Consider the following 27,257-nt stretch of genomic DNA (forward strand, 5'->3'; position numbering starts at 1 on the left):
TGCAATTCAGGCCACAAAACTCTTCCTAGCAGTGGGAAAGGAAGAGGAAGCAATGCCACATTCACCCCCCCCCCCCTTCAACAAAGCAGGCGGCAACCCAGATACCCCAGCAATGAACGCGGCTAGCACCAGCTGAATCCCCAACGAGGCCGTCAGGGCAGCTTTCCGGCAGCACAAAGTACCTGGAAAAGGAATGGAGAATCTGGCTTTTAGCACACGGCACCTAGCGACCACGGTGCTGGGTGCGTGCAAAGCAGATACAGGGAACGGAAGGAATAAATTAGCCCGAGGAAAGGCTGTTCTCGGGCAGCCCTGGCACAGGGGCTACCCCTCTCCGCTCCTCGCCCCGTGCTAGGAGCCCCAAGACCGGCGAGTCGAGTCTCCCCACGCCGGCGCTAGCGAGAGGCTGCGTACGTGCCCCACGTGGCTCCGCCCGCCCAGATATAAAGGGCGGCTCCGGCAGCGGCTCGCGAGTAGCCGGCGGCCGCAGCATCTGTCCCGGGCGGAGGGGCAGCAGTACGGGCACCGGCACCATGGCTGGTAAGTGCGCCCTGCCCGAGCCGAGCCCGCCCGCCCGCGGGGGCTGAGCGGCGCAGCCCCTTGCCCGGCTGGGCGATGGAGCTGCGGGAGGGTTACCGGGGGCGGCTCCTGCGGCCGGGGCTGCGCCGAGCCCCCTGCCCGCACTGCCCCGGGCTGGCGCTACCCCCGGCTCGGGCCGGCTCGCGGGAAGGCTGCCCTTCCCCTAGAGCGGGAGCTGCCGCCAGAGGCTCGCGGAACAGGAAGGAAGCGGAGCTCGGCCTAGCGGGGAACCCGGCGCTCGCTCGCTTATGGCGGCTCCTATTTTTAGGCTAGCTGTGCTGCCTGCCTGCCCCAGTGCTCCCCCGGCCAATGGGCGCCTCTCCTCCCCGGCTGGGCAAGCCGCGCGCCCCCGCGGAATGCCCCCACTTCTGTCTCCCCCGCCCGGCTCCTGCGGGAGAGGCCCCTGCAGCACCACTGCCCCGTCACCCAGGGCCACCCCCGGGAGGAGGTCTAGGAGCTGGGGCGAGCGTTACCCCCGTGTGCACACAACTAGGTTCAGCTTCTCAGCCACGTAACTTGCAGAACAGATGGGCCTGGCCCCAAATGTCCCCTGAACTTTGGGGAAAGGTCAGGTCTGGACCTGACGCCTATGCCTTGAAGTGGAATCCAGGGGGTGCATCTCCAGGAAGTGGAAGTCCTGTTCGGCTTCTTGATCGGGGCTTGTCAAACAGCTCAAGCTTAAATTAAAAAAGAGACAACTCGAAATCTAGTTGCCCTAAAACGACTTAAAGCTACCTTCTAGTGCTATGCCTATCCCTGGGGTCCTTGGCAAATTCCTCAGTGTTGTGCTCTTAAAGACAGCCACACACCCCCCCCCCCAGCTGTAACACCCCTATACATGGTGGAAACTGACAAGACCACCTACTCTCAACTGCATGAAATTTAACAACTCTGATCCTTCAGCTAGAATAATATTAGCTCTGGTAATAGCAGCTATCTCTCAGAGAAGTGTAGCTAACAAAAAATGGAGATACTTTTAAATGGGTCTGAAGATGTTTGTTTGACTCTGCCTTTCAAATGCTGAAGGGATGCTGTCTGCTCAGAACCTCTATTAATCTTTCCTAATAACACTTGTCATCACAAGAATTTTCTTAAAACTTGCCACGAGTAGATGATCTTCTGTCATCTCTGATGGCCCAGGCCAAGAAAAGTGGAATGAGGAAGTCAGTTTTGCTTTCAGATTATTAGTACTGCTATATCTGGGTTTAACACACTTCTTGGTAATTATTTAAACAACTTTCCTTGCATTTTTTTCCCCAACAGCTCATACAGATGCCCCATTGATCTTACATTGATTCTAATGAAACTTGTATTTACAGAATTTAAACTTGCTACTGTCTGAAACTCAGAGAGGTGGAGTCTGAACACCCCCCCCAAAAAAACCAAAAAAACCCACCACCTAGCTAGAATGGAAACACAGGGCAAGCATAGACTTGTAAATATAGTGACCTCAGGCATATGTGAAGGAGGGCTGCTCCACAGAAGGTGTTGGACCAGTCACAATTGCTTAGCAACAGGTCAGTCCTACATAGCTCTACGCTGGCTAAGACAGCCTTTTGGAGGGAGACAGAAGAAGCTTTATGTTCAGGCAAGTAAAACAGGTGCCCCATGGCTATAGATTTGCACGTGTCCACAGTACCTCTCTGACACATTAGTGTGAAGGGTACTCCCCTGTTCAGCTGCTGTAGCCTATAAATAAAACAGAAAGTGGGGGTGGTAGAAATAATAGCTAGGGGATGGAGTTGATGGAAGGATGTTACTAAAAAGTCAATTGACAACGTAGCCTGTTGACAGCACAGTTTGGAGCAACTTCATTGTTTCTGATAACTGTTGTGTGTTCAAATTTAAAAGAAGTGGCCTGAATCTTCCACACCAATACAAAGCATAATAACCAGCCTAGGCTTGGTGCTCCATAGGGAGGGTACATTCCATGTTAACACTAACATGTCCTGTTTCATACTGCATAGACTTGAACTATGTCAAATGACCCTCCTCTGAAGGGGTTGCCACACCACACTTCCATTAAGCAAAAGTAAATAAAGCCTTGCTGTCCCAAGGGAGCAAAACTAGCAAGTAACTCAGAAGGGATTTGCCTTATATTTCTAGCTTTCCCTGTTGCTCATCCTCAAACTTAATTTAATGTTTCAGTCAGACCATAAACCCTTATACATGTTACATTGGCCACTCTAAGAATTTCCTGTATTGCTCAGTGGTGTTGGGCTAGTAAATCCAGCAGTGTGGTACTTGAATATGCAGTTTCAAAAAGGCAGGCAGACCCCCTGATGCCATACAAAGGTCTTAACAAGTAAACAATGAGGGTGTTAGATCACTGGAAGAGCCTTGTAGCCTAGAAAACATCTGGACAAAGACTTTAGTTTGAATGATGGCACAAGTGATGCAGTCACTAGTTTGTAAAACTATTATTGTCTGTACAATCCCTGTTTTTAAATGCAATACATTAGTGGCTCACTGAGTCAGGCCTAGTGAATTCTTAGCTTTTCAAGACAAAACTCTTCATTCAGTGGGAAAGTGAGAAGAGTAACTTGCAAATCCAGGGACAAGAACACAAGTGTTTGCTCCTAGAGGAATGTTTACACTGCTTAAGACACTAACAACTTGCTTGTCTGATACAGTTAATGCAAGCAGTTTATATAATTTCTGTATTCATAATGGCTTCATGGGGGCAGAATGGAAAAATAGTTTTTCAGAATTTTTCCAGATAATTACATCTACAGTATGCATGACTTCTAGAGCTGTAGTTCAGCATTAGTGCTACTAGTTTCTGAAGTTCTTAACAGACTGGGAATTGTTCTATCTATATGGTCCCTAGACCAGGAGTCGGCAACCTTTCAGAAGTGGTGTGCCGAGTCTTCATTTATTCACTCTAATTTAAGGTTTCACGTGCCAGTAATACATTTTAATGTTTTTAGAAGGTCTCTTCCTCTAAGTCTATAATATATAACTAAACTATTGTTGTATGCAAAGTAAATAAGGTTTTTAAAATGCTTAAGAAGCTTCATTTAAAATTAAATTAAAATGCAGAGCCCCCCGGATCGGTGGCCAGGACCCGGGCTGCGTGAGTGCCACTGAAAATCAGCTCGCGTGCCGCCTTCGGCACACGTGCCATAGGTTGCCTACCCCTGCCCTAGATGCACCAAGCAACATGAACTACTACAAATCACTACTTCTCAGTGAATTTAAGTAGGAAATGTATCCCCTTCGATGCATGACTCCGTAGAAACTCTTCTGAAGTCTAAAACTTGGCTAGGTTGGAAACATTTATAAATACTGTAATCTAGATGACCCAAGATTAATTTAATTTTGTTGCCATTCTAGCCAAAGGTTCTCAGATTGGTCTACAGAACTTGTTGACCACAATGCTGCTGGCTATGTAGGTTCCGGGTACTAAACTGCCTTAAAGTACATCAGACTCTTACAATTGCTTACAATTTGCCATATAGGCAACTGCTGCTGTAGTTGAAAAAAATTAACATGTATGCCTTAAAGAGGACCCTTTAACATCTCACTTGTAATATCAAAGATGTGGTCCACCCTATGAGATTAAGAATACCAGTTTCTTCATCTACAGCAACTTGATTACACTAGTCAAACTTGACTCCACATAAAATTTTAATGCAAAAATATAAATAAAGTTGCAATATTAGAAGCTAAATATGAACTTTATCTCATTTCAGCTGCAAGGGCTGGGTTTTATTGCAATAAGAATCTTAATTTGCTTCATAACTAATGTGGCCAATTTACTATAATTTTCCACTAAAATTTTAAGGAGTGGTGGTGGTTGCAGCAAAGAAATGGGGGGAAGAATCCCCAGTTGCCATTTTGAGGCTAAGACGTAGCTGCAGACCTCAGGTTCTAATCCAACCATTCTTGCATAAGAACTATCATAGCAATATGCACTACACACTCAGGCAACTCTCTGGATGGCTCCATAAATCTGCAGTTTGCATTGTGGACTGCAGAAAGTGAATGATACCTGCCACTGGGTTGCTCCACGTGGCACTCAAAGCGTGGCCTCTTCTGTGCAGAACTAACTCCTGCAAGACTGTAGCCCTTTGACAGTGTTAGTCTACCTCAGCTTGTCACATCTTAGAGGTTTGTTGTGTCAAAGCTGTTGCCCTGGCAAACTTCTTAAGTGATCACTATTTCTTTTATTCTATATTTATGTAAAATGTGCAATCACCTGAGGTGCTCAGAAGTCTCTGGTTACTAAAAAGACACGAAGAACAGCTCTGTGAATGCTTGTCTCTCACCAACATAAGTTGGTTCAATAAAAGATATTACTTCACCCACCTTGTTGCTCTAAAAATACCTGCAGTCACATTTCTGTATCATTCAAAATATGAACTACATTGATAAAATCTAGCTAAATCTCCTCAAAGCAAAATAAAAATTCTGAAACTTGTTTCAGTAAACACAGTTCTCAGCACAGCTACCCGTCTTCCTTGGAAGCAACCAGGGTGGACTTGAAATTGGTGGTTTAAACTGGTTTAAATCAGCAAACAGAAAATATTGATTTACATCAATGATTTAAATCATGTTTTGCATTGTTTTTTTCTTTAGTAAAATAAAAATTGATTCTCACTGATTAGTTGCAAACAAACATTTTAATGGCTACCAAATAGAGCCTTCTAACCTTGTTGTTTCTCTTTGCTAACCAGAAAGAGGCCACACCATACCTTTACACATTTAAGTAATTCTATATCTTAAAGTACACTTGTTCAGATTAATTCCAACATTTTATATTATGTTGGAAAATGGTGAATGATTTACCAAATGACTAACCTTTTACTTTTGATTTGTCAAGTTCTTGAATAGGAACTCAAATTCAGTTACAATGCACAAAAACAGCGCTTTATTTTTTATTAAATAAAACTGCATTAAGTGTGCTGCACACACTTTTTTCTTATCAAAACTTATCAAATGTTTAGTATTTAAATCTAGCTGATTTATTTTACAAAGTAAGTATTACCTATAGTTATTGAATTGAACAGATTGTTTCTGGTCAGTGTCCTTCAAGACTTTAGAACTAGTAGATATATTCTTCTCACCTATTCTTATTAATAGACTGGAAGAGGAAAACAAGATTTCCTGCTTTTTCCATTATCAGCTGGTTTCTTAACTCTGAACTGAAATGAAACTAGGAAAATATTCTCTCCTCACCTTCAGAAGAGACTACCACTGTCAAAAGCTGGTTTGGCATGTCATACCCTGGTTACGTGTGCTTGTTTTTAGGCAGTGATTTTCACCAGTTTAATGCATTTTTTTCTTTAAAACTTGCCAGCAAATATGTACTAATTAAGATTTTTTTTATTTAATTTTAATTATTTTAGGCCTTTATAGGTTGTCATTATTTCAAATTTAATTTTAAATAGGTTTATTTCTAAAACTTTAATGTTGATTTAAAATCTGACTTCTACAAAAGTTGTTTCCAAGGTGGACGAATAAATCTGTGAGCATGCTTCTTTGCAAAGCATCTTAATCTTCAAAGGATAGGTCAACTGCACAAATGTGACTAAATTGCAAAAATTGTTTGGTCAATAGTGATTCTATGGTAGGATTGGTAGAGATAGCTTGGCAACTAAAATATGCATTAGCTAAACGTCACTTTAAACTAAGTTCTTGTTGCTGAGTCACCTGACTTGATCAGGGGTAAATGAGAGGGGTATGTTAGTGTATCTAAGATTGTTGGGGCACCAGAGGGATGGATGGATGGTTTTACTGTAGTTTAAAATAATCCAGATATTGTTTGTGGTAGAGAATGTGAAATATAACTCTGTAAGTAACTCCTACAAGCTTAAATGTTGCCACCATTCAAGTTGTAATTCACTCCTTTTCATATTGCTAGATAGAAGATAAGACACTTCCCATTAAAAGTTTGCATTCTCATTGTAGTTTTGCAAGTCTTGCTAAACAAATAATCTGCAAGTTCCGATAAAATTTCAGAATACTGTTACTCCATATGTAGATCTCACATGTTACAGCAAAAGTGAAATATCAAATGTACTAACATAACTCCCTGAATATTCAGTTTTAAACACCTTACTGAGAGACTGACTCTAGAACTAAAGTAGTACTATCTGGCAGACAGATACTCACTGCAGGTTGGCCAGTACAAAAACACCTTACATTTGCAACTGATGTCTACTTATCCAGTTAGCAGTCCATGGTGTGGATTTTGAGTTCCTTCTAGATGAGGAACTTGCATCCAGGTTCTAGCTGAGTTGAATCCAAAGTGTAAACTAGAATGAAGTTTCTAGTTTACACTTTGGATTCAACTCAGCTAGAACCTGAATGAAGTTTCTACTTGGTAAAAACTAGAGGATTGGATGTGGCAGTTGAATTTCTCTCCACACAATCTGGAATGTGCATCCTTCTACATTTAGGACCATGTCTGTCAATGCACTGGCTGATCTAATCAAGACATGTTGCTGTAGCATACCTCAACTGTGCCAACCTCTTCCATAAATGTTATGCATGCCTACTAATGTACAAGGGATCTTAAACACAGTGAGTGGTTTATTTACTCTTTTGAGGCTCCTCAACATAACTCTCTGCCTAGCACCTTCTGGCGTGAAATACAATGGTAGAACTGAATAATTTTAGCAAGCATACTTTGATTTAAAACTAAATGTGAATACTAACACAACTTCTCTTCCTTTTCAAGATCAGTCTTTTGTGACTCTAGCTACGAATGACTCTTATGTTAAAGGAGCACTGGTCTTGGGTTCATCTCTGCAACACCAGAGAACAATAAAGAAACTAACTGTGCTCATAACGCCTCAGGTCTCTGCTCCCATGAGGTATGTCACTTCATGAGTATTTTCACCTAGTTGTTCATTGAATGCTCCTGTTACAGTAATTTTTAACCCCCAAATGAAAGCTCTCTGTCGTGACCTTCTAAAGCTGGTCAGAATATTACAAAACACTAAGGGCAGTAGATGCCAATTAGTATTCTGTGAACTTCTATACACTTGCTGCTTCCAGCAGTAAACTATCCAATCAGAGCATACTGGTTGACAAGTCATACACTGAAGAGACTGACAAATAGCTAAATTTAATCCACTAGCCAACGAGAGAAAGGATGGTCTTGTGGTTAAGGCACTGGTCTGGGACTCAGATGAAAGTTCAATGTCTGGATCTACCACAGACTTTCTGGGCAAGTCATATAATCTTTCTCTGCCTCCCTTCATCAGTAAAATAGAGAGAATGCTTTCTCTCCTACCCCTTGTCTGTGTTGTAGTTTAAGGCTATGTCTATGCTACCACTTATGTCGATATAACTTATGTTGCTCAGGGGTGTGAATAAACCACCCCCGAGTGACATAAGATACACCGACATAAACACCGGCGTGAACAGCACTATGTCCACAGGAAAGTTTCTCCCACCAACGCAGCTAACGCCACTCATTGGGGGTGGATTAATTATGTTGACGGGAGAGCGCTCTCCCATTGGCGCTACTGTAAGATCTCTAGTATAGACATAGCCTTAGACTACAGGTTCTTCAAGGTAGGGTCTCTTTTGCTGCCTAGCACAATGGCACAGTAGTTTAGGGCACTAGCCTGAGACTCAGATCAAGGCTGAGTACCCTCCTCTTCTACAAGGCTTCCTGTGACCTTGTTCAAGTCTTAATCTCTCTGCCTTTGTTCCCCATCTGTAAAATGGGGGAGACTAGTCCTTCTCTAACTCATAGATGTTTTGAGGATAAATGCATCAAAAGCCGAGGCACCTGGATAATCTAGTAACGGAGGCCATATAAGTAAATTAGATAGAACTTCAAATTTGAAACAACTCATCCCCCCCTTGCGAACTTTAATACTTACCTTTCATATTAAATTCCTCATGAAGGCAGGAAATAAGCAAGTTGGTTATAGCTCATCCTTTGAGCTTCTCAGTCTTATCTGTCATTGAATATATTAATGTAACAAGCCTTTGCTACAACAAAAGCTAAACTTCGGCATGGAACAGAGCTTAGAAGTCTTTGACTAGATGAGAGTTTAACTTCAGGCCATGACTTCCCTTTGAACTTGGGAGTGGGAAGTAACTAGCTGGACTAGTTACATGACCCTTGTTATCTAATCCACAGGAAGCTGTCTTGGCCAAATACTGCTTGCTATAATGACAGGTGATTCCAGGTTTATCTCTACTATCTAACACAAAATGGGCTACTTAATCAGTCTCAAGGCTCTCAACTCCTGCCTCACTTGTACAACAGCATTCTATTCAGGTGAATCATCTTCCTGTCTACCAGGCTAACAGTTTCCTCCTGAAGAGGAGGGCATGGAAGTACAAACTCCAACATAACAATTAAAACAAATCTATTTGGACAGCCAGTGGAATGTGGCATGAATAGAACTTGAAGATTTTATTATTGATCTGCAATATTCATGTATATTTTAGACGTAATTTTTTTAACTTCCCCTGGGACTAGAATAATATTGAATATCACTTAAAGTACAACCGTTGACAATCTAGAGGGTAAAGTTGTAGTTCAAGACCATTCAACTTATACAAATTTACAATTTAACTCCCTGATAGCAGCTCAAAATACTCAAGACACTTATGGGTTGGCTAGCCCAACCTGCACTACTGGTATTAAACGTAAAATGTCAAGAAATCTGAAACCATAAGCATTAGTCCCTCAAAGTAGTCTGTAGAAATCAAGATACTTCTACGGATACTGATGTTTAATTTTAGTGGGTAGACTAAACGATGATAAAAACTGGACTTGCATAACTGCCAAGAGCTTTAAGAACTCATAGTATATCTTATTTCAGTTTAGCTCTTCAGAATTAATATGATGCTTTTAACTTACAGTGGACACAACATTGCTCCAAGAGACCATTTCCAAGTAAAAGGAAGTAAACTAAACTACCTAGATGTCTACTGCACTCACTGCCACACGAAGAGCCATGGCTAAGTAAACACTCTCTTGATGAGCTAGATAAACTAGCAGCAGTTGGGTCTGTTCCTTGTGGCTTTAAAGGTCAACAAGAACTGTTCAGGATTCAGCTGCTGTCCAAAGTCCTGCACAGACCAGTCTAATAGCTTCCTGTTTCTTAGCTATAAGCTTAAAATAGTCTGTCACCTCACCAAGAGGCAGTGTTCTCAGGTCTGGCTGAGACAAACTGTGTGGGAGGCTCAAACTACAAGACCTGATCTGCCTGACTTGTGTATATACACAGGGCTTCAGTTCTCATTGCTACTACTCCAGCACCAGTCAGGAGCACTAACTGGAAACTAAGGTATTTCTATGCTAGAAACTTGACAAGACTCTTGTGCACCTGTTTAAATAAAAGACTAAATACAAGACAGTCTAGGCTTCAAATCCTTATTGTGCACTAAGAGTCTAGGCAATACAAAACTATCTTGGGGTTGGGGATATTGGAAAGACTAACTTGCAAAAATAAATCAACAATTACTACTTTCCACAGGAAAGTGCTAGAAAAAGTCTTCGATGAAATCTTATTGGTAGATGTCTTGGACAGTGGAGATTCAGCCCATCTAGCACTAATGAAAAGACCTGAGCTGGGTGTCACACTAACAAAACTCCACTGCTGGGAACTGACTCAGTATTCAAAATGTGTGTTCATGGATGCAGACACAATGGTAAGTTATATATTTGCTATTCAGAATACAGTTCCTTCTAGTGGCTTGCAATAGAAACGTCTTCTTATTGGGGACCTGTAACTTGGTATGCAGGGAAGTGCTCTTAAGCCTACAAAACAACTTGTAATTGGCAGTAATAAGGGAATATATCCATGTCAAAGCTATCCTCCATAAAATGAGACCTTTGATATGAACACTTACCTTCATATCTTGGGGTGGATAGCAAAATCAACAAAACATAATGCTATGAAGCGTTAGAAAGCCTAGAAAACAGAAAGCAATTTTTTCCCCCCCCACAACTAGGTTTTATCAAATATTGATGAGCTTTTTGAGAAAGAAGAGCTATCTGCAGCACCAGATCCAGGCTGGCCTGACTGTTTTAATTCTGGAGTTTTTGTTTATCGACCTTCCATTGAAACATACAATCATCTGTTACAACTTGCCACAGAGAAAGGCAGCTTTGATGGTATGTATTGACTCCAACATTCGAGGTTTGGAATGTTTAAAATGCTGAGGGGGGGAGGAATGTCTCAGATGGGCATGCCTTAGGGGACACCACTTACATTAGAATTCTAAAATTCCAGCACCTCATTGGAAAGAGTACTCATGTTTACAGGAAACTCATATGCATGGACTCCTGTAAATTGAGTCTGACTTCATTATAGTCAGAAATCTAACATCAAACATTAATAAGCTTATCTTGTATTAAAGGCCTAGATGGACTTCAGAGGGACCTTAATGAGTCTTAAGTGGGAAAGGTAGGCCAAACTAAACAGCCATTTCTAAAACTTTCTCTGTAGCTCTCAACTAGAAGAATGAAGATTCTTTAGATTATAAACCAGTATTCTGCATTTTAGATACAAACTAGTCACTAATGGATTTGATTGTGTTGGTCACTTACTGATTAAATCAGTGAAAATAAGCTCCCATCAACTCAACTTTTCACAAAAATCATTTGTGGATATCCTTAGAGATAAAGTGAACATGATGTTTCCATCCAAAGTTGGACTGCTCTAAGTGGCTTTTTGAAATGATTTGTTCTGAAACATTCTTCTACTCTCATCAGCTAGTCAAATAGCTGAGTAAAATTAGAGGTGTTTTTATTAATCAATAGCAGCATTTCCTCAAAAAGAAAAGGGGGGGGAGATGTCTCTATGGAGACAACAGTGGTATTACTCAGAGGCAATGCATGTGGGGGAAGCATGTAGGGTCATGTGATTTTCCCCCCCCTCTTCTCTCCTCCCCCCCTTTGCTGCTTGGTTTGTACTGAACATGCTTGGTAACTGCTGAGGTCAGTTGCCCTCATTCTGCCCCCCACACACACACATACACACACACTATTGGCAAGCATGGGTCATCTCTGGTGTTACTAACTAGTTTTAACAACCTTGTTCATGCTGATTGAGTAGCAAATTGTCTTGCAGGCTTCTTACCTCCAAAGAGAGTTCAGACCTAATAGTCCCAAGAGTAAATTTCCTGGCCCATGCAGTTCCTTGCTTTTTTGTATTCATTCTGGCAAGTACTGCTAATGGGCCCCTTAATCTAGAATGGTGGCCAAATGAGATTCTACAAGTGGCCTATTGACTGTAGATGACCTCTGTGTTAACTTCCTTTGGAGCACCATTTTCAAGTAAGTTGGTAGTACAGTTGAATTTGCTGCCTCACTGAATAACTGGACATGCCAAAAAAGGGCTTCTGGTTCAGTCCAGCAATCCCATACAGTTGCTACATTGTGGACCAGCAAACTAAACTGGACTATCACCTTGAGGGTTACGAGGTAAGACTTAATGGTGAAGAAACTCTGCCCTTACTCAGGTTTTAGCCCTCAAAAGCAATAAAAAGCGGGAATTTAGCCTTTGAATTAGTCAGTGGTAATCTCTATTAGAATTCTAGTAACAAGAAACTTTACAGACTGAAGATGTATTAATCACAGCCAGTGCTAACAAGTATAGAACTTAGTTGCAAGATACACAAGTACAAAATTATCAGCCATACAAGAATACACTGAAGTTAAACTAATCAGCTACTAGAAACTGCTTTTAGTATTTCTGTAGTACTGAAGCTTTGACTCTCAAGTGGCTACATTAAGTTCAAGTTCATGAAGAAAACAGTGTATCAAAAAGGATAACTTCAAGGCCCTGGGTTGAATAACCCCATGTTGTCACCTGGCTCTACTCTAGGTCCTGCTGCACTTCATGTTTTTACATATGCCATAGGCATTTTGTTTGACATGGTTATAAAATGTCAGTCAAGCAATATGCCTGTGGCATATGTAAAAGCATGAGTAAACAGGCTTTTGATCTAATTTAGTATCAAGAAATACCTCTCCAATCTAGTTGGGACAAATTCCTGACAACTGGTCTCCCACTAACTCGGTAGTACCTTTTTAAAACCTTAGAGGAGCTGTGGTTCACTTGAAGCCCAAGACTCTTCCTGAGAATAGCTATCCTAAAATACTATTTCAAATGAGGTTAGCTTGACAAACTGGTGTCAGACAGGAAGTTTGACTTCAATCTCTATCATGCAAAATCCCCACTGTAGCCATAAAGAGCTTGATAAAGCAACTAGTGTAGCACATAATAAATTTAACAGAATAAATCATGGTTGTGCTGCTTTGGGGTCCAACAATAACTTCATCTGACGGTATTGACAATGATACTATGGCCAAGGATCTAAAAGTGCTGCTAACCAGCATGTCTGTCTCAAATTATTTCAGTGAGTGCTAAACTCAAGCATTCTTCCAACATGCAGCTAGTCCCATGTTTATAAAGAAGTGGTTCTCAACCCGCGGCCCATGGGCCACTTGCAGCTGAATCAGCACACATCTGCAGCCTATGTGACATCCTCAGGGCCATACAGGTAGTATTTATGTTGTGTGGATGCGGCCCACATAACACAGACTAGAGAGCTGCATATGGGGCCCTCAATGGTAAAGAAGTTGAGAACCACTGTTATAAAGCAAAACCTTTATATAAAAGCATTATTGCTATGATAGGGACTCTAATGTGGTGTTCAAAAATCTCACTCCTAAACATGGGAAATGAATTGTTAGTATGTCATTGTAGCATCTTAAACTTTGTGCATAAGCATTATTAGATCAATAGGTTTTGATGTAATTGTATAATGTATAAAAAAAAGCTGCTTTTTTGCAGACCTAGTTATAAGAATTGAATCTAGTAACAAAAAAGAAGCTTAAGGCTGACCTATAAGGGTAGTGGAAGAGCACTGTTAATGTTTTAACTCTATTCATACTGTTTCCACCACTTGGGTCTGTTATACTCCCAGACCAGTCACTCTCTAAAACAGGAGCACTTTATTAAATTTCTGTCATAATCCAAAAAAAGCTTGCACATGCCCACTGCTGAAGTCTTACAGTAGCATGCCATTCTGCTGTGATCATATCTGCTCACCAGAGCTATCTTCAGCAGAACACCAATCCTTAAGGGATAGGGTACAAGAAAATATAGCTCAGGCATTCCACCCTGGTAAACAAGATCCACACTACAATACTCATTTTAACTCAGTGCCACTTTCTACAGTAAGAAAGCAATCGTCAGTGGCCATAAGACTTGCTGAATATTTTAATACAGCACACAGTAGTCACAACTCTTGGATACTAATTCTTTCTTAGGTCCCCAAGAAGTTTGTGAAAATATCTTCCAATATAATACTGCTTGCCTCAAATATTGGTATACATGACTACAAAGTAGTCAAAATGTCTATTTTATAAGACAGACTAAAAATGTCCACTAGTTTTCCATTTCTGGGAAATGATAAATTGATCTGATCTGTGAACTCAGCTGCCCTAAAGGTTTAGGATAACATGATGCCGTAATCTTGGTCCACGCTACTGTATCTAATGGGGAGGGAGAAGGGAAACTGAACTTCATAACTGGAATGTCCGATGCTTGCCTTAGACAAGACTTCAGTGTTTCTAGCAAACTTCTAAAAACCTGGGGCTTTGTGAATTTAAAAGCAAGACTAGCTAGAATAAAAAGTCTACCTATCTTATAGTTTAGAGGAGTGCAAGGGAAACTGGTTCTACTAGATTTTCTTCTAGCATGGGATCCAAGCTGGTATTCTAGCAGTTAATAGTTTCAGATCTAAAACAACGTGTAGATGTAAGATGCTAAAGTATTGATTATACCTGCAACTGTAGTAGCATATTGCACAATTATTATACAACACTAACTTGAACTGGCATTCCACTTTGGTGGGATTGGAGGGGCTCTTGGTTTTCAGTAAGACTAGGACACTGAAACAGTCATAACATAAGGAGCGAAGAATATGCAGTGGAGAGGAAGTATTGGATGATGGTGTTTGGGAGGAATTTAGTAACCTGTACGATGCAGGAGGACTAGTTATATGATGCAAAACGTACAGCTGTTCTTTGTCTACATGCAAATCTATTCCAAACAATCACTCAGGATAGTAGAATCACTTAGTCTAAACTTACAGACCAACACAAAACATGGCAGGTCTGGCTCCTCTACCTCAAACTGTTGTTGTAACAGAACTGTATTAAGATGTGTTCAGTTGGTAAAACACCATCTAAATGTTTGAGATGCATATTCCTATGCAGAGACACTTTCTAATATGGTAGAAGTCTTACAAAATAAAGGCATGCAAGTTCCTAATATATAGTAATAGTTGCATATCTCTTGACTTGGAAGAGCTTTCCTAATAACATCGGATGACAAACTCACTTAGTTTCTGTGCTCTCTCAAACTTACCCCATGTCTGGGGTCCTACCAAATTCATACCCATGAAAAACACGTCACGGACCATGAAATTTGTTCTCCCTCTGAAATCTGTATAGTATAGGCTAAAGCCCACAAAAGGCCAGATTTCACAGAGGAGACCAGTGTTTCTCAAATTGGGGGTCCTGAGTCTCTGACCCAAAAGGGAGTTGTGGGGAGGGTTGCAAGGTTATTTTAGGGGGGGCTGCAGTATTGCCACTCTTACTTCTGCGCTGCCTTCAGAGCAGGCAGCCAGAGAGTGGCAGCTGTTGGCCGGGCACCCAGTTCTGAAGGCAGCACCCCATCATCATCAGCGCAGAATGTTGGCAGTACTATACCAGGTCACTCTTACTTCTGAACTGCTGCCTTCAGAGCTGGGAGGCTGGAGAGTGGCAGCTTCTGACTGAGGGCCCAGCTCTGCAGGCAGCAGCGCAGAAGTAAGGGTGGCAATACCGTACCATGCCATTTTGCTTCTGCTGGTGGCGGCAGTTCTGCCTTCAGAGCTGGGCTTACGGCCAGCAGCCACTGTTCTCCAGCTGCCCAGTTCTGAAGGCAGCGCTACCACCAACAGCAGCACAGAAGTAAGGGTAGCAGTACCACCCCCCCCCCACACACACACACACACACTAACCTTGGGATCCCCCCAAAATTCCTTTTTGGGTCAGGACTCCTACAATTACAACACTGAAATTTCAGATTTCAATAGCTGAAATCATGAAATTTACTATTTTTAAAATCCTATGACCGTGAAATTGACCAAAATAGACTGAATTTGGTAGGGCCTTACACATGTCACTTCTAACTTACTGCTGTATCAATTGGCTGCTTGGCAAAAAGCTAATAGTAAAACACTGCCATGATTTCTTCAGAATTGTTTTATCTTACCTTTTGGCTCTGCTAGTGGTGATTTCATTCTGACAAGTGATAGTCTGGTTTCTCATACACCTTTTTTGCCCTGGCTGGCTGGCATAAATATAGTGGAATTGTTAGTCATACTAACAATGGGGGGAGAGTAGTAATACAATAATTTTAATACTACCTTAATCCAAAAACATACATCAGGAATCTCACTTGTGTGTCAAAGCTGTCTACTCTTTACCAACATTATAAGATCAAATTCAGAATAGCACTATCATGTCCTAAAACAGAGAGAGTTAGAGGGGAGCTTGCATAGTTCTTGGTCTGGAAAAGTGCTGAGGCTGTTTCTGTAAGTAAAGAACAAATGTCAAGGTGAACAACACAAGCAAAGTCTGACTAATCCACGTTCTCGTCAAATTCCTACATTCTGTTCAGCATTCCAAGTCTCTTAGGAAAACACGTCATAATGGCTCTGCATCCAGGCAATCATTCACTGACTTCTGCTGTTGTAAACTAGCCTACATTCAAAATGGGGGTCTGAACTCCTATTGCATGCATCAGCTGAAACATAAAACTTCTAGTTTCACATAAGCTTATGAAGCTAACTAGGAGCTTTAATATAGCTGACTTCTAGTGTGACATCTCTCAGAAAATGTAATTAAGGCCTACACTGCTTCTAGCAAACCAATCAGTCCTTGATCCAAAAAAGCAGTTTCATTATGTACAGGACTGCTGAGCCACATGTGGGCCTCTAATAATCAACCGGGGGTCAGAATTATCTTGGTTACATCTGGAGTGACAGATCATAATCTAGTCTACTGTATTTGCCTCACTGCAACTGGAATAACAAATCTGACACTTCCAATGTTTACTACTCCAATTTAACTCAACTTCAAGTTGTGAATGGAAACTGAGTTGCATCATGCAAGACCAAATGCATGTTCACATGTAAATTATACCAGTAGGGATTCTAAGCCTTTGGCTGTCTTCTGGGAGGTAAAATAGCCTAAAGTATGACTTAAGTTTACAAATCTATAGCTGCCTCTGGCAAGAGGAAGAGGGCTAATGTGCCCTCCCAATGGTGAAAATGTTATAGTTTAAGAAAACTAACTTCTATAAATAGAATGCTACTGTATTGCTGATTCCTACTGGGTGTGTTAGCTCACATGACTAAACTGAGTCTTGAATCCGTGATTTAGTGAAGAAACTTAAAACAGGAATACTGATTGTGTTCATGCAGCCTGCTAACTCTCCATCTTTCCCTTTCAGGTGGGGACCAGGGGTTATTAAACACCTTCTTCAGCAGCTGGGCAACAACAGATATCAACAAACACTTGCCATTTATTTATAACTTAAGCAGCATTTCTCTATACTCCTACCTTCCAGCATTTAAAGCGTAAGTTCAACATTCTTTCTTGTAGAAAAATTATTCATAATCTAGTGTAGCCATTATACAGGCCAAATTTACAAGAGCTTTTGTGAAGCAGACCCATCTCTTACTAGATGATGAAAAGGCTGTATAAAATCAGTTCTTTGACTCAATTTCAGTGTGGAGATCCAAGGTTAGGCCAAATGAACGGTATGTGATAGCTAGTGCAATCTCTTAATTTCACTTTGAACCATGTAATGGTTTAATTTAGATAAAAAACTAATTAAAATGGAAGTATTCTTTACATGTCTGTGGCCTAAACTACCTCTGTCAGTGGCAGCAGCTTATTCTTTGAATTAATTTACCTAGCATAGGTACATTTGCAAGAGTACAACTCAACAGACTTTTAATCACAGGTATACTACTGTGACCAAAGAGGCATTATCTGCAGTTGTCCTTGCTAAAGAGTTTGGTTGAGTGAGGTTTCGCCCAAGACAATGTGGGCTGAGTATGGTGACAACATCTATATAGATTATAATTTCTCTCCTTTTTTGGCCTGTTACTAAAACTAATCACGATACAAGCGTACTTATTGGGTTGCCCCTTTTGGGGGCTGTCATCGGCGGCATAAATATTTGACTCAAAACAAAAATGCTGCAGGGACAATCATGTTATGCATCCTGCAAATAAGCAGACCTGGGTGTCAAACATGAGGTTTTTCCTCTGTTGCTTACACTCCACCTCACAGCAATCTTCCTAAACCTGCAATAGCCAGCTTCTAGGGCAGCAAGTAACAAAGCTTGTTTTTGTCCTTCTGAGCACAAACGCAAGTCCCTGCCATTTCAGGTAACATTTTCCCCATGTAATGGTACTTTGTGTTACCAGCCTAATACTGATCTAAACTCTAGGATTGTTACAGCATAAAGTGTGTAAAACTATTCAAATATGGGTGCAATTTACGACCTTTTTATTACAACTGGACCATGTTAACTTGCTTCAAAAGCAAGTGAGGAGCAATTGCATGAAAACGCCAAGTGATCTTTAGATGACATCATGTTGCTAGAGATTAATGCAGCAGCTAACATAAGCAGTATTGTTGCTGGCTCAAGTTCAAACCATGTCTTGTGATCTGAACATCTGAAATATTGTCAGGTTAAAATTAGAACGCTTATTTTAAGAAGAAATACATGCAAGCCAGAGTGAATACTCACTACTGAGTAGTCAGAATAAACAGCATTCAGTAAGCTGAAAGCTATTGTGATGTACACAGTAGTCTCCTCAGCTACTCCCTTGTTGAGATTAGTCATGTCGCAAAAAAACTTTATAATTGACCTTGATTTTGCCATGAGAGGTCAGCTGGATCTGCCTGGCCCAGGCAAAAACTTCCTTCAAACTGAACGGAGTTAGATGAACATCATGAACTGTTAAAGCTAGTGGTTTCTGGATTTTGCAAGTAACACATGGGCTGTCAGAGTAGGCATTCTAAATGAACATCTTTTTGATGTAGATGCCCACATCCACTAGACACAGTTCAATAGTTGTAATGAACCAAACTTTAAACCTACTCTGACATCAATATCTAATCCTTCAGAGTCTCTGTACCATGAGGCTAAGATTCACACCTGCACAGAAAGTCTTACATGCTGGGTACCCCTGCTTTTGGGGAGGAGGGGGGGGAAGGAATACAACTAGTGATTGCAATCTGTTTGAACATACTTAAGTTTTCTATAGAAAATAAAGGCACTTTCATCCTGACTGACTCCAAAATGAATGGCAGCAGAGAACAATCCAGGAATGCATGGAATGTGCTAGTGTAACTATTGTAGAAGACCAGTTTCCTTTACAAGTCTAATCTTATTCACACAACAGAAAGGATCAGCCTAAACCAGTGTTTCTCAAATGCGGCCACTGTAGGTACATGCAGCCACTAGGGGCTTTTTGTGCAGCCACAGCCTCCTGGGCAGTGATTGAGGGGGCAAAGCAGTGTTAAACAAATATCAGTTTTCACAGAAACAGACTTGCTAGCTAGTCTTTTAAAAAAAAAATAAAAAAAACCCACTAAAAAAGCAAAAGAAACAACAAAAGACAAGAACGCGCAAAGCACATTATTTGTTTCTATTCTCTTTAGGTCCGATGTAGCGCTGTAGTGTTGACTTACCCCGAAACAGATCCAATTGAGGGAAGACTGACCCTCAAGAGGACAAAATGGAGTTGTCTTAATTCCATTAAAATGGTCTTGACTAGCTTAAAAACTAAACTTGGCCATTTATTCTGATCCCTTAGCCTCTCGGGCACTGCACTTAAAGCCTGAAAACGAAGTTCTTCAAAGCAATCTCTTATATGTTCCTAGTATTTAACAGTTAATTTGACTTAAACTCTGGCAGCAAGATTCCTCCTGCTGATCATACAATAGCTTCACATCACTTTCAAACATTTATGTTGACACATGAAAACATACAATTTTAATAAAATTTAGTTTTAAACTACCACAAAACACTAAACTTTTAACATGCTGCATATCTTCTCAATGGAGCTATGTTTACCCCAAGAGCTGAGGAAACTGGGAGTATTTCCCAGCTGCTGAGGAGAGAGCCAGGGCATCCGGGAAGGTAACCTGGGCTTGTTGAATGATCTGATTTCTACTGACATGATCAGAAGTGAAATGGGGAATATGGATATCAAAAACCACTGATTTAAAGTTTTCACTAAAATGAAAATGAGGCAGTTCACCATTGGGAAGATTTCTGCCTGCAGACTTGAGAAGACAGCGTACTGCTTGACTAGGTTCCTGATAGAAAGCTTCCTCTGCAACCAGAAGGGCTAGAAACTAAGGGCTTGTCTACACTGGCACTTTACAGCGCTGCAACTTTCTCACTCAGGGGTGTGAGAAACACCCCCCTGAGCGCAGCAAGTTTCAGTGCTGTAAAGCGTCAGTGTAAACAGTGCGCCAGCACTGGGAGCTACGCCCCTCGGGGAGGTGGGGTTTTTTTAGACTACACAAGCCACGTTCAAGCGCTGCTGCAGCAGCGCTTTAGCATTGCCAGTGTAGACTAGCCCTAACTCATACTCTGAGTGGAGGCAAAGTCTATAGCAATGTAACACCAAGAGTTCACTGGGGTGGGCTCTCTGATCTAGTCTAGTCTGATACTAGACTACTACTAGCAAGGTAAAGGGACTTTAAAAAATACACTCACTATAGCTGCATGATGATTTATGTAGCCCTTCCATAAAAACTAAGTGTAATCAGACATTCTTGATCTACCTGGAGAGCCGAGATTTTAAGGGTTCTGAACAGCCATGTATTTGAAGAAAGAAATTTGTCAAGGCAGCAATAGTGTGGGGGGGGGGCGGGGGGAAGGGAGAATCATTAAAACACCTCCATGCAGTCTCACCATGGCAGGTGAGACAGACTGTATCCTTCAAGGATGCCTGAACTACCCGCTGCAGTGGCGGAAGCTTTCTGAAGCTGGATATTCTGACCAACTCAAACCTCCCCTTCTGTAGGGCTGAAGACTAAAAAAAAACAGTGATCTCGTCACTGATGGCTGATTAGCTAAGTGTATGGTGTCTAGCTATTTGGATCACTGAATCTGTAGTGGAAACTCTCACTCTTAAAACTTGTTCTGATTGCAACTGCTGCTTGAGACTGTTCGATCCTGAGCTCTCCTGGACACCAAACTACCAAGAGACTGGCTGCTGTAAGTACTGAAATGGCCCAAACCACTAGGTTTTGGCTATTTTCAATCTCAATAAGCTATTTGAGGTAGAAGTCTATCTGCATTCTCCTCTTGCATAGTGATGCTTTCAGTGCCAGTAGGCAGTTGCAATTTCTTAGCATTCCATCTCCTAAAGAAAAAGCTATCATGTATGTACTTTTCCTGGACATCTGGTATCTAATTCAAATTCCTTTGTTTGGCAGGTTTGGTTCAAATGCTAAAGTGGTGCATTTCCTAGGAAGAATGAAACCATGGAATTACACATATGACTCTAAAACCAAAAGCATAAAAGGTGACACAAGTGATCCCACAATGGTTCACCCAGAATTCCTCAACATGTGGTGGCATACCTTCATCACCAACATCTTACCCCTACTAGAACAACATGGAATTGTTAAAGACGCCACTACAGGTGTAAAGGCGGTATGTCGTCATCTTGTATCTTAGATACCTGCATTGAAACATTCTAAATGCGGATGTTCTGTACTTCTCCCATCCCAGACTTCAAATTACTGAAGGCTTCAGGGAGAATCCATTGACTTGAAGCATAGCTTTTTTCAACTCCTTGTTTAAGACTTGAAATAAAGTAGAACAGAGGAAATAACTGGGTTAGTCTGGTCACTGGTGTAACTGTTTACCCACCTCCCTTTCTAAATAACTACACCTCTACCCTAATATAACGCGACCCGATATAACACAAATTCGGATATAACGCGGTAAAGCAGCGCTCCAGGGGGGTGGGGCTGCGCGCTCCAGCGGATCAAAGCAAGTTCGCTATAACGTGGTTTCACCTATAACGCGGTAAGATTTTTTTGGCTCCCGAGGACAGTGTTATATCGGGGTAGAGGTGTACTGTGAACTGCAAAAGTGGCTACTAACAATGGTGTAGAAACCAAACGGGGATAAATTTTTTCCCCCCCAACTACATACAGAGGCCTGACTCTCACTGACTTCAAGCGAACAGACTTGGTCTTCTAGCTCAAGCAGTAAAGGCTCATTGTTTTGGGGGTCAGTCCCCACAGATGATACCCAAACAAAAATATTGTATGACAAAACAGGGAGTCAGGATCCTGAAGTCCTTAAGTAATTTGTAGCAACCTAACATTTGTACTAACTAATAGGAATTATCTGGCTGTTAACCAGCTTAAAGCTCACCAGATTAAATTCGAATAGTTCTACAACAGGTGTTCCCAAATATGCTGAACTAAATGTCTCTAACTTTCCAAAGTCCACACATCCCAAGTTGGAAAGTGCTTGAACCTGTGAGACTAAACTTTGTCTAAACAGCCTTCCGAGGGAAACGGTGGGGGCGAAAGACCTCTCTGACTTCAAGAGTAGGCTAGATACGTTTATGGAGGGAATGGTTTGATGGGATAATGTGATTTTAGTCAATTAGGCATTAACGAGCCATCGCTGGTAAAATAAGGGTCCGGCTGTAGAATCTTGCCTGTATGCTCGGGGTTCTACTGATCGCCATATTTGGGGTCGGGAAGGAATTTTCCTCCAGGGTAGATTGGCAGAGGCCCTGGAGGTTTTTCGCCTTCCTCCGCAGCATAGGGCAGGGGTCGCAGGCTGGAGGATTCTCTGCGACTTAATTTAAAGACTTCAAGGGAAAGTGGGTGGGTCAGCTTTTGTGGCCTGCATCATGCGGGAGGTCAGACTAGATGACCATATTGGTCCCTTCTGACCTTAAAGTCTATGAGTCTCCATTTACTTCTCGTACTGAAGTTCTGCTAACACTGTAGAAATATTAACCCCCTTATCTTTTTTAAAAGGATTTTTGTCTTGTAACAAAATACTGAATTTTTACTGAATATCAAGACTTACTCCAGATATTCCGGAAATGATTCCATTCAGTGGAAAAGGCCATACAGAAATACCTTGTAACCCACCCTTTACTGGCCAGAGTGAACCCCCATTTTATGCTCCCTAAAGACTGATGAAGAGCAAAATGTTGATGCTGAATGGCCTAAAATTAAAACTAGGATTGAGCAGAGACCTCCTGTGTTAGAGGTTCCCCCTTATCACAAAACTGAATTCTGAACATTAGGTGAGAACAAGCAACTCATACAGTGGTTAAGATCTCTCCCTGGATGAGTGTGTGTGCAATGATGGCCACCACTACAGTGATGTGATATATATGGGTGTGATCAGCCTTGCAGTTTAGAAGCTACTCTGTAGAAGTAACGTAACTGCACTAATATTCATGCATCTCAGACTGAGGCTGCAGATGGTTATAAGCATGACTAAAAGAGAACTTGGCATACTAGGAGTCCTGCTGCGACACTCCACAGGCTGGTATTGACAGTCTCTATAGGAGGGAGGGGAGAAAAGCTAGTCTAGGAAGATTGCATCTGTAGAGCAAGTGGAAAGTATAGGTTAAGGCAACTTTCTATCTTTATTTTAATCTTTTACACATGGAGTTTAATAGCATGTATGGAATGCAGCTTTGCAGTAACTTTATACTAAATTTAGTATAACTGAAAATAAAGTAGTTTTAAGTTCTCAACCTTTCTAAGCCCAAAGTTACTGATCTGTTTTAGAGCTATGCTTTCTCTTGTCCATCTTACACCTTTCTAATGAACTATTTGCAGCTATCGGGCTTGGTCTATTCTCTGGCTTTCTCTTGTGGCTTCTGTAGAGAGGTATGAAGAACTTAAACCGATATTGACCAGTACTTTCCTGTGCGCTCTCCATTGACTTCTCAATTTGTTCATTTTTCTTTTTGGCTAGGAAAGTTGTATAAACCCTGCATTTTTTTTTTTTCCCAAACAGTGCTTGCTGCTTTGCATGAGAACATCTCATTGGTTCTCCCACCCTCAGCCCTCTATTGCTTGCTTAGAAATAGGCCCTATAACTCTTATACAGTCTACTTACTATGCTCTCCTTCCAGGACGAGGTTACAGAGGCAGTGTCCCACATGTCACTTTCAGCAGCAGCACTAACTTCGCCATCATCTCCCCCACCCGCTGAATCTTCAGAAGAACGGAAGGAGAGGTGGGAGCAAGGCCAGGCTGACTACATGGGAGCAGACTCCTTTGACAATATCAAGAAAAAACTTGACACTTACCTCCAATAGAAGCACTTCTATTGCCGATGTTCATAGAGATACAAGAACTTCTTCCAGAGCTATCGCAGCTAGGAAAGTGTTGAATGTGGTCAGTTAAGCTTGCCTAGTAGCTTGATAAAACTCATCAGGCTGAAGATCTTTGCAGTACTACAGGTGAGAACTGAGCAAAAGCTATAAAGTAGAAATCCTTGTGCCGGCTGTACCTGCACAATCCTGAAGTCTTCCCTTTTAAGTAAAGCTGCTGGATATGCCTATTTAAAAATAAAAACAAAAAACTGGGGAACAGGGCACTAAACTGGCTTGACACTTATTCCTTTAAACCTGTAGGGCTGTGCTTTACCTCTTAAAAGATGAATGGCGTTACTCCTTTTGCTTGCTATCTTATATAGGAGACCCTATATTTTTGAGATTGTTTAGAAGTTGAAGTGGTTGTAACACTGCCTTACTGTAAATGTTAGTACTAAACTGTTAGCATACATGCAAACTTAATACAACTTCTAACAGCAAAGGCACTGCTTTATGGTATTAGTCTCACACTGAAGATCTTGACCAGGTTTTTATGTACAGTACATACAGCATGGTAGAATGTCTTTGTTTAGTTCTGTATACTATGGGACTATAAAACTGAGTTTTACCTGTAATATTGCACTCATTGCAAAATAAAAACTCGTGATGCATTTCTGGCTTCCCTAACTCAATCTTGAGCCATTCCAAGTAAAATATTGGAGAAATCTGCAGAGGTCTCAAAGTCCTGACTATTAGAGATGGGAGACCACTGCAGTAATTTTAAAAAAAAACTGTAAGATTAGTGATACTCCTATTCCAAACCTTAAATTCACAAACTCTTCTATGAGCCTACAACTTAATGGGCATCTTTATTTTGGGGACATTGTAAGAGTGTTCCAAAAAAAGGGACTCAAATAGCCAGCTGCCTGGGGCAAGCTCCCTAGTTTCCAGGTAGCACATAACTATCTGGTGTAGTTGCCACTGGATGGATAGATAGTGATGAGTAGCAGTATAAAACACTCACGTTTCTGCTGGTCAGACTAGGAGCAGAGGAGTCCTGTAGGGAGTACCTTTTGACACAAACTAGTCAGCTAAGCAGTCCTGAGATCCAGAGGATGTCATCCCTCAAATGTCAACCAAAAGTGCTTCAAGGAGATTCAGCATACAGGAGGTCTGCCTGCTGGAGGGCAGTGGAGGGGGCAGATCAGCAATCTAGCATACAACAGCTGGGAGAGACTAGACAGGTTTACTCCCCAGCTTTCCAAAAAAAAAAAAAATTAACCCTACAGCAACCTTAAAGGGTGCTCAAAGGAACACTTTCAGTAGAAGCTGTCATCTCTGCCTTGAGCAAACCTGTGATTTTAAAGTCCAATACACCAAGTTCCAGCATAGCACCCTTGTATATAAATGTACTCCTGATGGGGAAGAAGGGTTACATAAGAATCATGCATGGAGTAAGACAAGGTACTGTGGCTTGCCTACTCACCTACTCCATTATTAGTTGCTGGCCTGAATAGCAAGGCAACAAGAGGTGAGGCAGTACAAGGCAGGAGCACAGGCACTGCAATAAAGCCTAATATAGCTCCAGGTACATGCCAGTTTCATGAAGTGTGTAGCAGGAGTAGGGTGGTCAGGAGAAGCTACATCTGTGATAAAAGAATCTCACTCATTCTGAAGGTTCAAGGGTTTAACCATTACTCCCACAACTTTCCATTGCCTACCCTTCAGCTAGTCCAAATCAGCCTGTATCTTTGGATGCAGCCAATGGCATTAACTTGCAGTCACCAATTCATCCTACTATGCTAGTGCCTGATCACTGCTCTAATATTGCCTGTGCACATATTTAAAGGGGCATGTTATCTTACTCAAGATGTAGTGAAGAGTCCAGGCTAATAACTGTATTGACAGGGTTCCAGCTGCTAGTTCTGAGTTTAGCATCCTACTTAGCAGGACTAGCAAGCCTGGAGTTTGCCATTGTATGTAGCAGGACTAGCATCGTTACCATCAATCCCCTACTACCAGTAAACAGTCCTCCAGAGGTTCTTCCATGGAGGGACACAATCAGTAGTATTGCAACAGCATCCATCTCTGCACACTAATTTATTTACTGCCTGAATACCACAATACTAGCATACTGGGCCTCTGCATACAGCTTGTGGTAGAATGTTTGTCAATGTACTCTTGCCCAACTATGGGTGCACAGTAGCTACAGCAATTGTTCTGCTTTTAAATAGAACACTCTCTACCAAGACTGTTTACATGGCTTTCATTACATGAATCTGAAAGGACTTAAAACTCAGCCAATGGCAGTCTGGTGTGGGCCCTAGTGGTATATGAAGGTCTGTACAAAAGCATCTACATGTTTAGTTAGGAAGGAAAGATTTCCCATATCCTCTGCTCAGATATCTGCCCCTTTTTCAGACTGCGTGCATTTGAATTTAATATTTTTTTTCAGTATAAAGGAAACAACCAGTTAAAACGAACTTGATATAAATGAATCTCAGCATTCCTTGACCATCCAACTCACTGAGGGCAAGGTCTTTTTCCTTCCAAAGGAGTTTAACAAAGAGCTGCACTCTCACTTAAAGCATAGGAGCTCTTCTATAGCTGTGTTCTTGCTACATTTACTGTAGATCTCAATACCATATTCGCTAAGGCTACATCTACACTACAGGGGGGGGTCGATTTAAGATACGCAAATTCAGCTACGCGAATAGCGTAGCTGAATTCGACGTATCGCAGCCGACTTACCCCGCTGTGAGGACGGCGGCAAAATCGACCTCCGCGGCTTCCCGTCGACGGCTCTTACTCCCACCTTCGCTGGTGGAGTAAGAGCGTCGATTCGGGGATCGATTGTCGCGTCCTGACGGGACGCGATAAATCGATCCCCGAGAGGTCGATTTCTACCCACCGATTCCGGGGGGTAGTGTAGACCAGGCCTAAGAAAGCTGAGGCTTCACCCGTTTTCCACAGAAAAGACAGTAGCCACCTTCTGTGTTTCCACTGTTTAAGAGAAAAAAAATATCCATGTTAGGTGGAGGATATACAATCTCAATTAAGATTGTACATGGAACCATACTACTGAATTAACAGTTTAAGGACCTCATCTTTTAATAAGAGTTTAAAGTGTGTTATTTCCAACTTGACAAGTAATGAAGCTTTTGGCCTAAAAGCTAACATGGGAGTTCTAATTTTAGGAGAGATTCTTCCCTGAAAAATATTTAGTGGCTACAAATATTTTAAGTAAATGTTTTATTAAGCAGAAAGGCTATACATCACTGCTCCAGAGAGCT

General features: G+C 41.6%; 1 protein-coding gene across 1 annotated transcript; it reads left to right on the forward strand.

The window, feature by feature from the left end:
• Positions 1 to 496: 496 nt before the first annotated feature.
• On the forward strand, positions 497 to 24,054 carry GYG1 (glycogenin 1). The gene is made up of 8 exons (XM_065410817.1): positions 497 to 540; positions 7,265 to 7,400; positions 10,032 to 10,206; positions 10,510 to 10,672; positions 17,073 to 17,199; positions 21,092 to 21,311; positions 23,483 to 23,533; positions 23,782 to 24,054. The coding sequence occupies exons 1-8, from the start codon at positions 534 to 536 to the stop codon at positions 23,965 to 23,967; spliced, it is 1,065 nt and encodes a 354-aa protein (XP_065266889.1). The 5' UTR covers positions 497 to 533; the 3' UTR covers positions 23,968 to 24,054.
• Positions 24,055 to 27,257: the final 3,203 nt, after the last annotated feature.

The sequence above is a fragment of the Emys orbicularis genome, chromosome 9, assembly GCF_028017835.1.
Source record: "Emys orbicularis isolate rEmyOrb1 chromosome 9, rEmyOrb1.hap1, whole genome shotgun sequence".
In the NCBI taxonomy this organism is placed as follows: domain Eukaryota; kingdom Metazoa; phylum Chordata; order Testudines; family Emydidae; genus Emys; species Emys orbicularis.

Coding starts and splice junctions, on each gene's coding strand:
- GYG1 (XM_065410817.1), top strand. Junction 17,200..21,091: donor TACCTTCCAGCATTTAAAGC/GTAAGTTCAACA, acceptor TTTGTTTGGCAG/GTTTGGTTCAAATGCTAAAG. Junction 21,312..23,482: donor CCACTACAGGTGTAAAGGCG/GTATGTCGTCAT, acceptor AACTATTTGCAG/CTATCGGGCTTGGTCTATTC.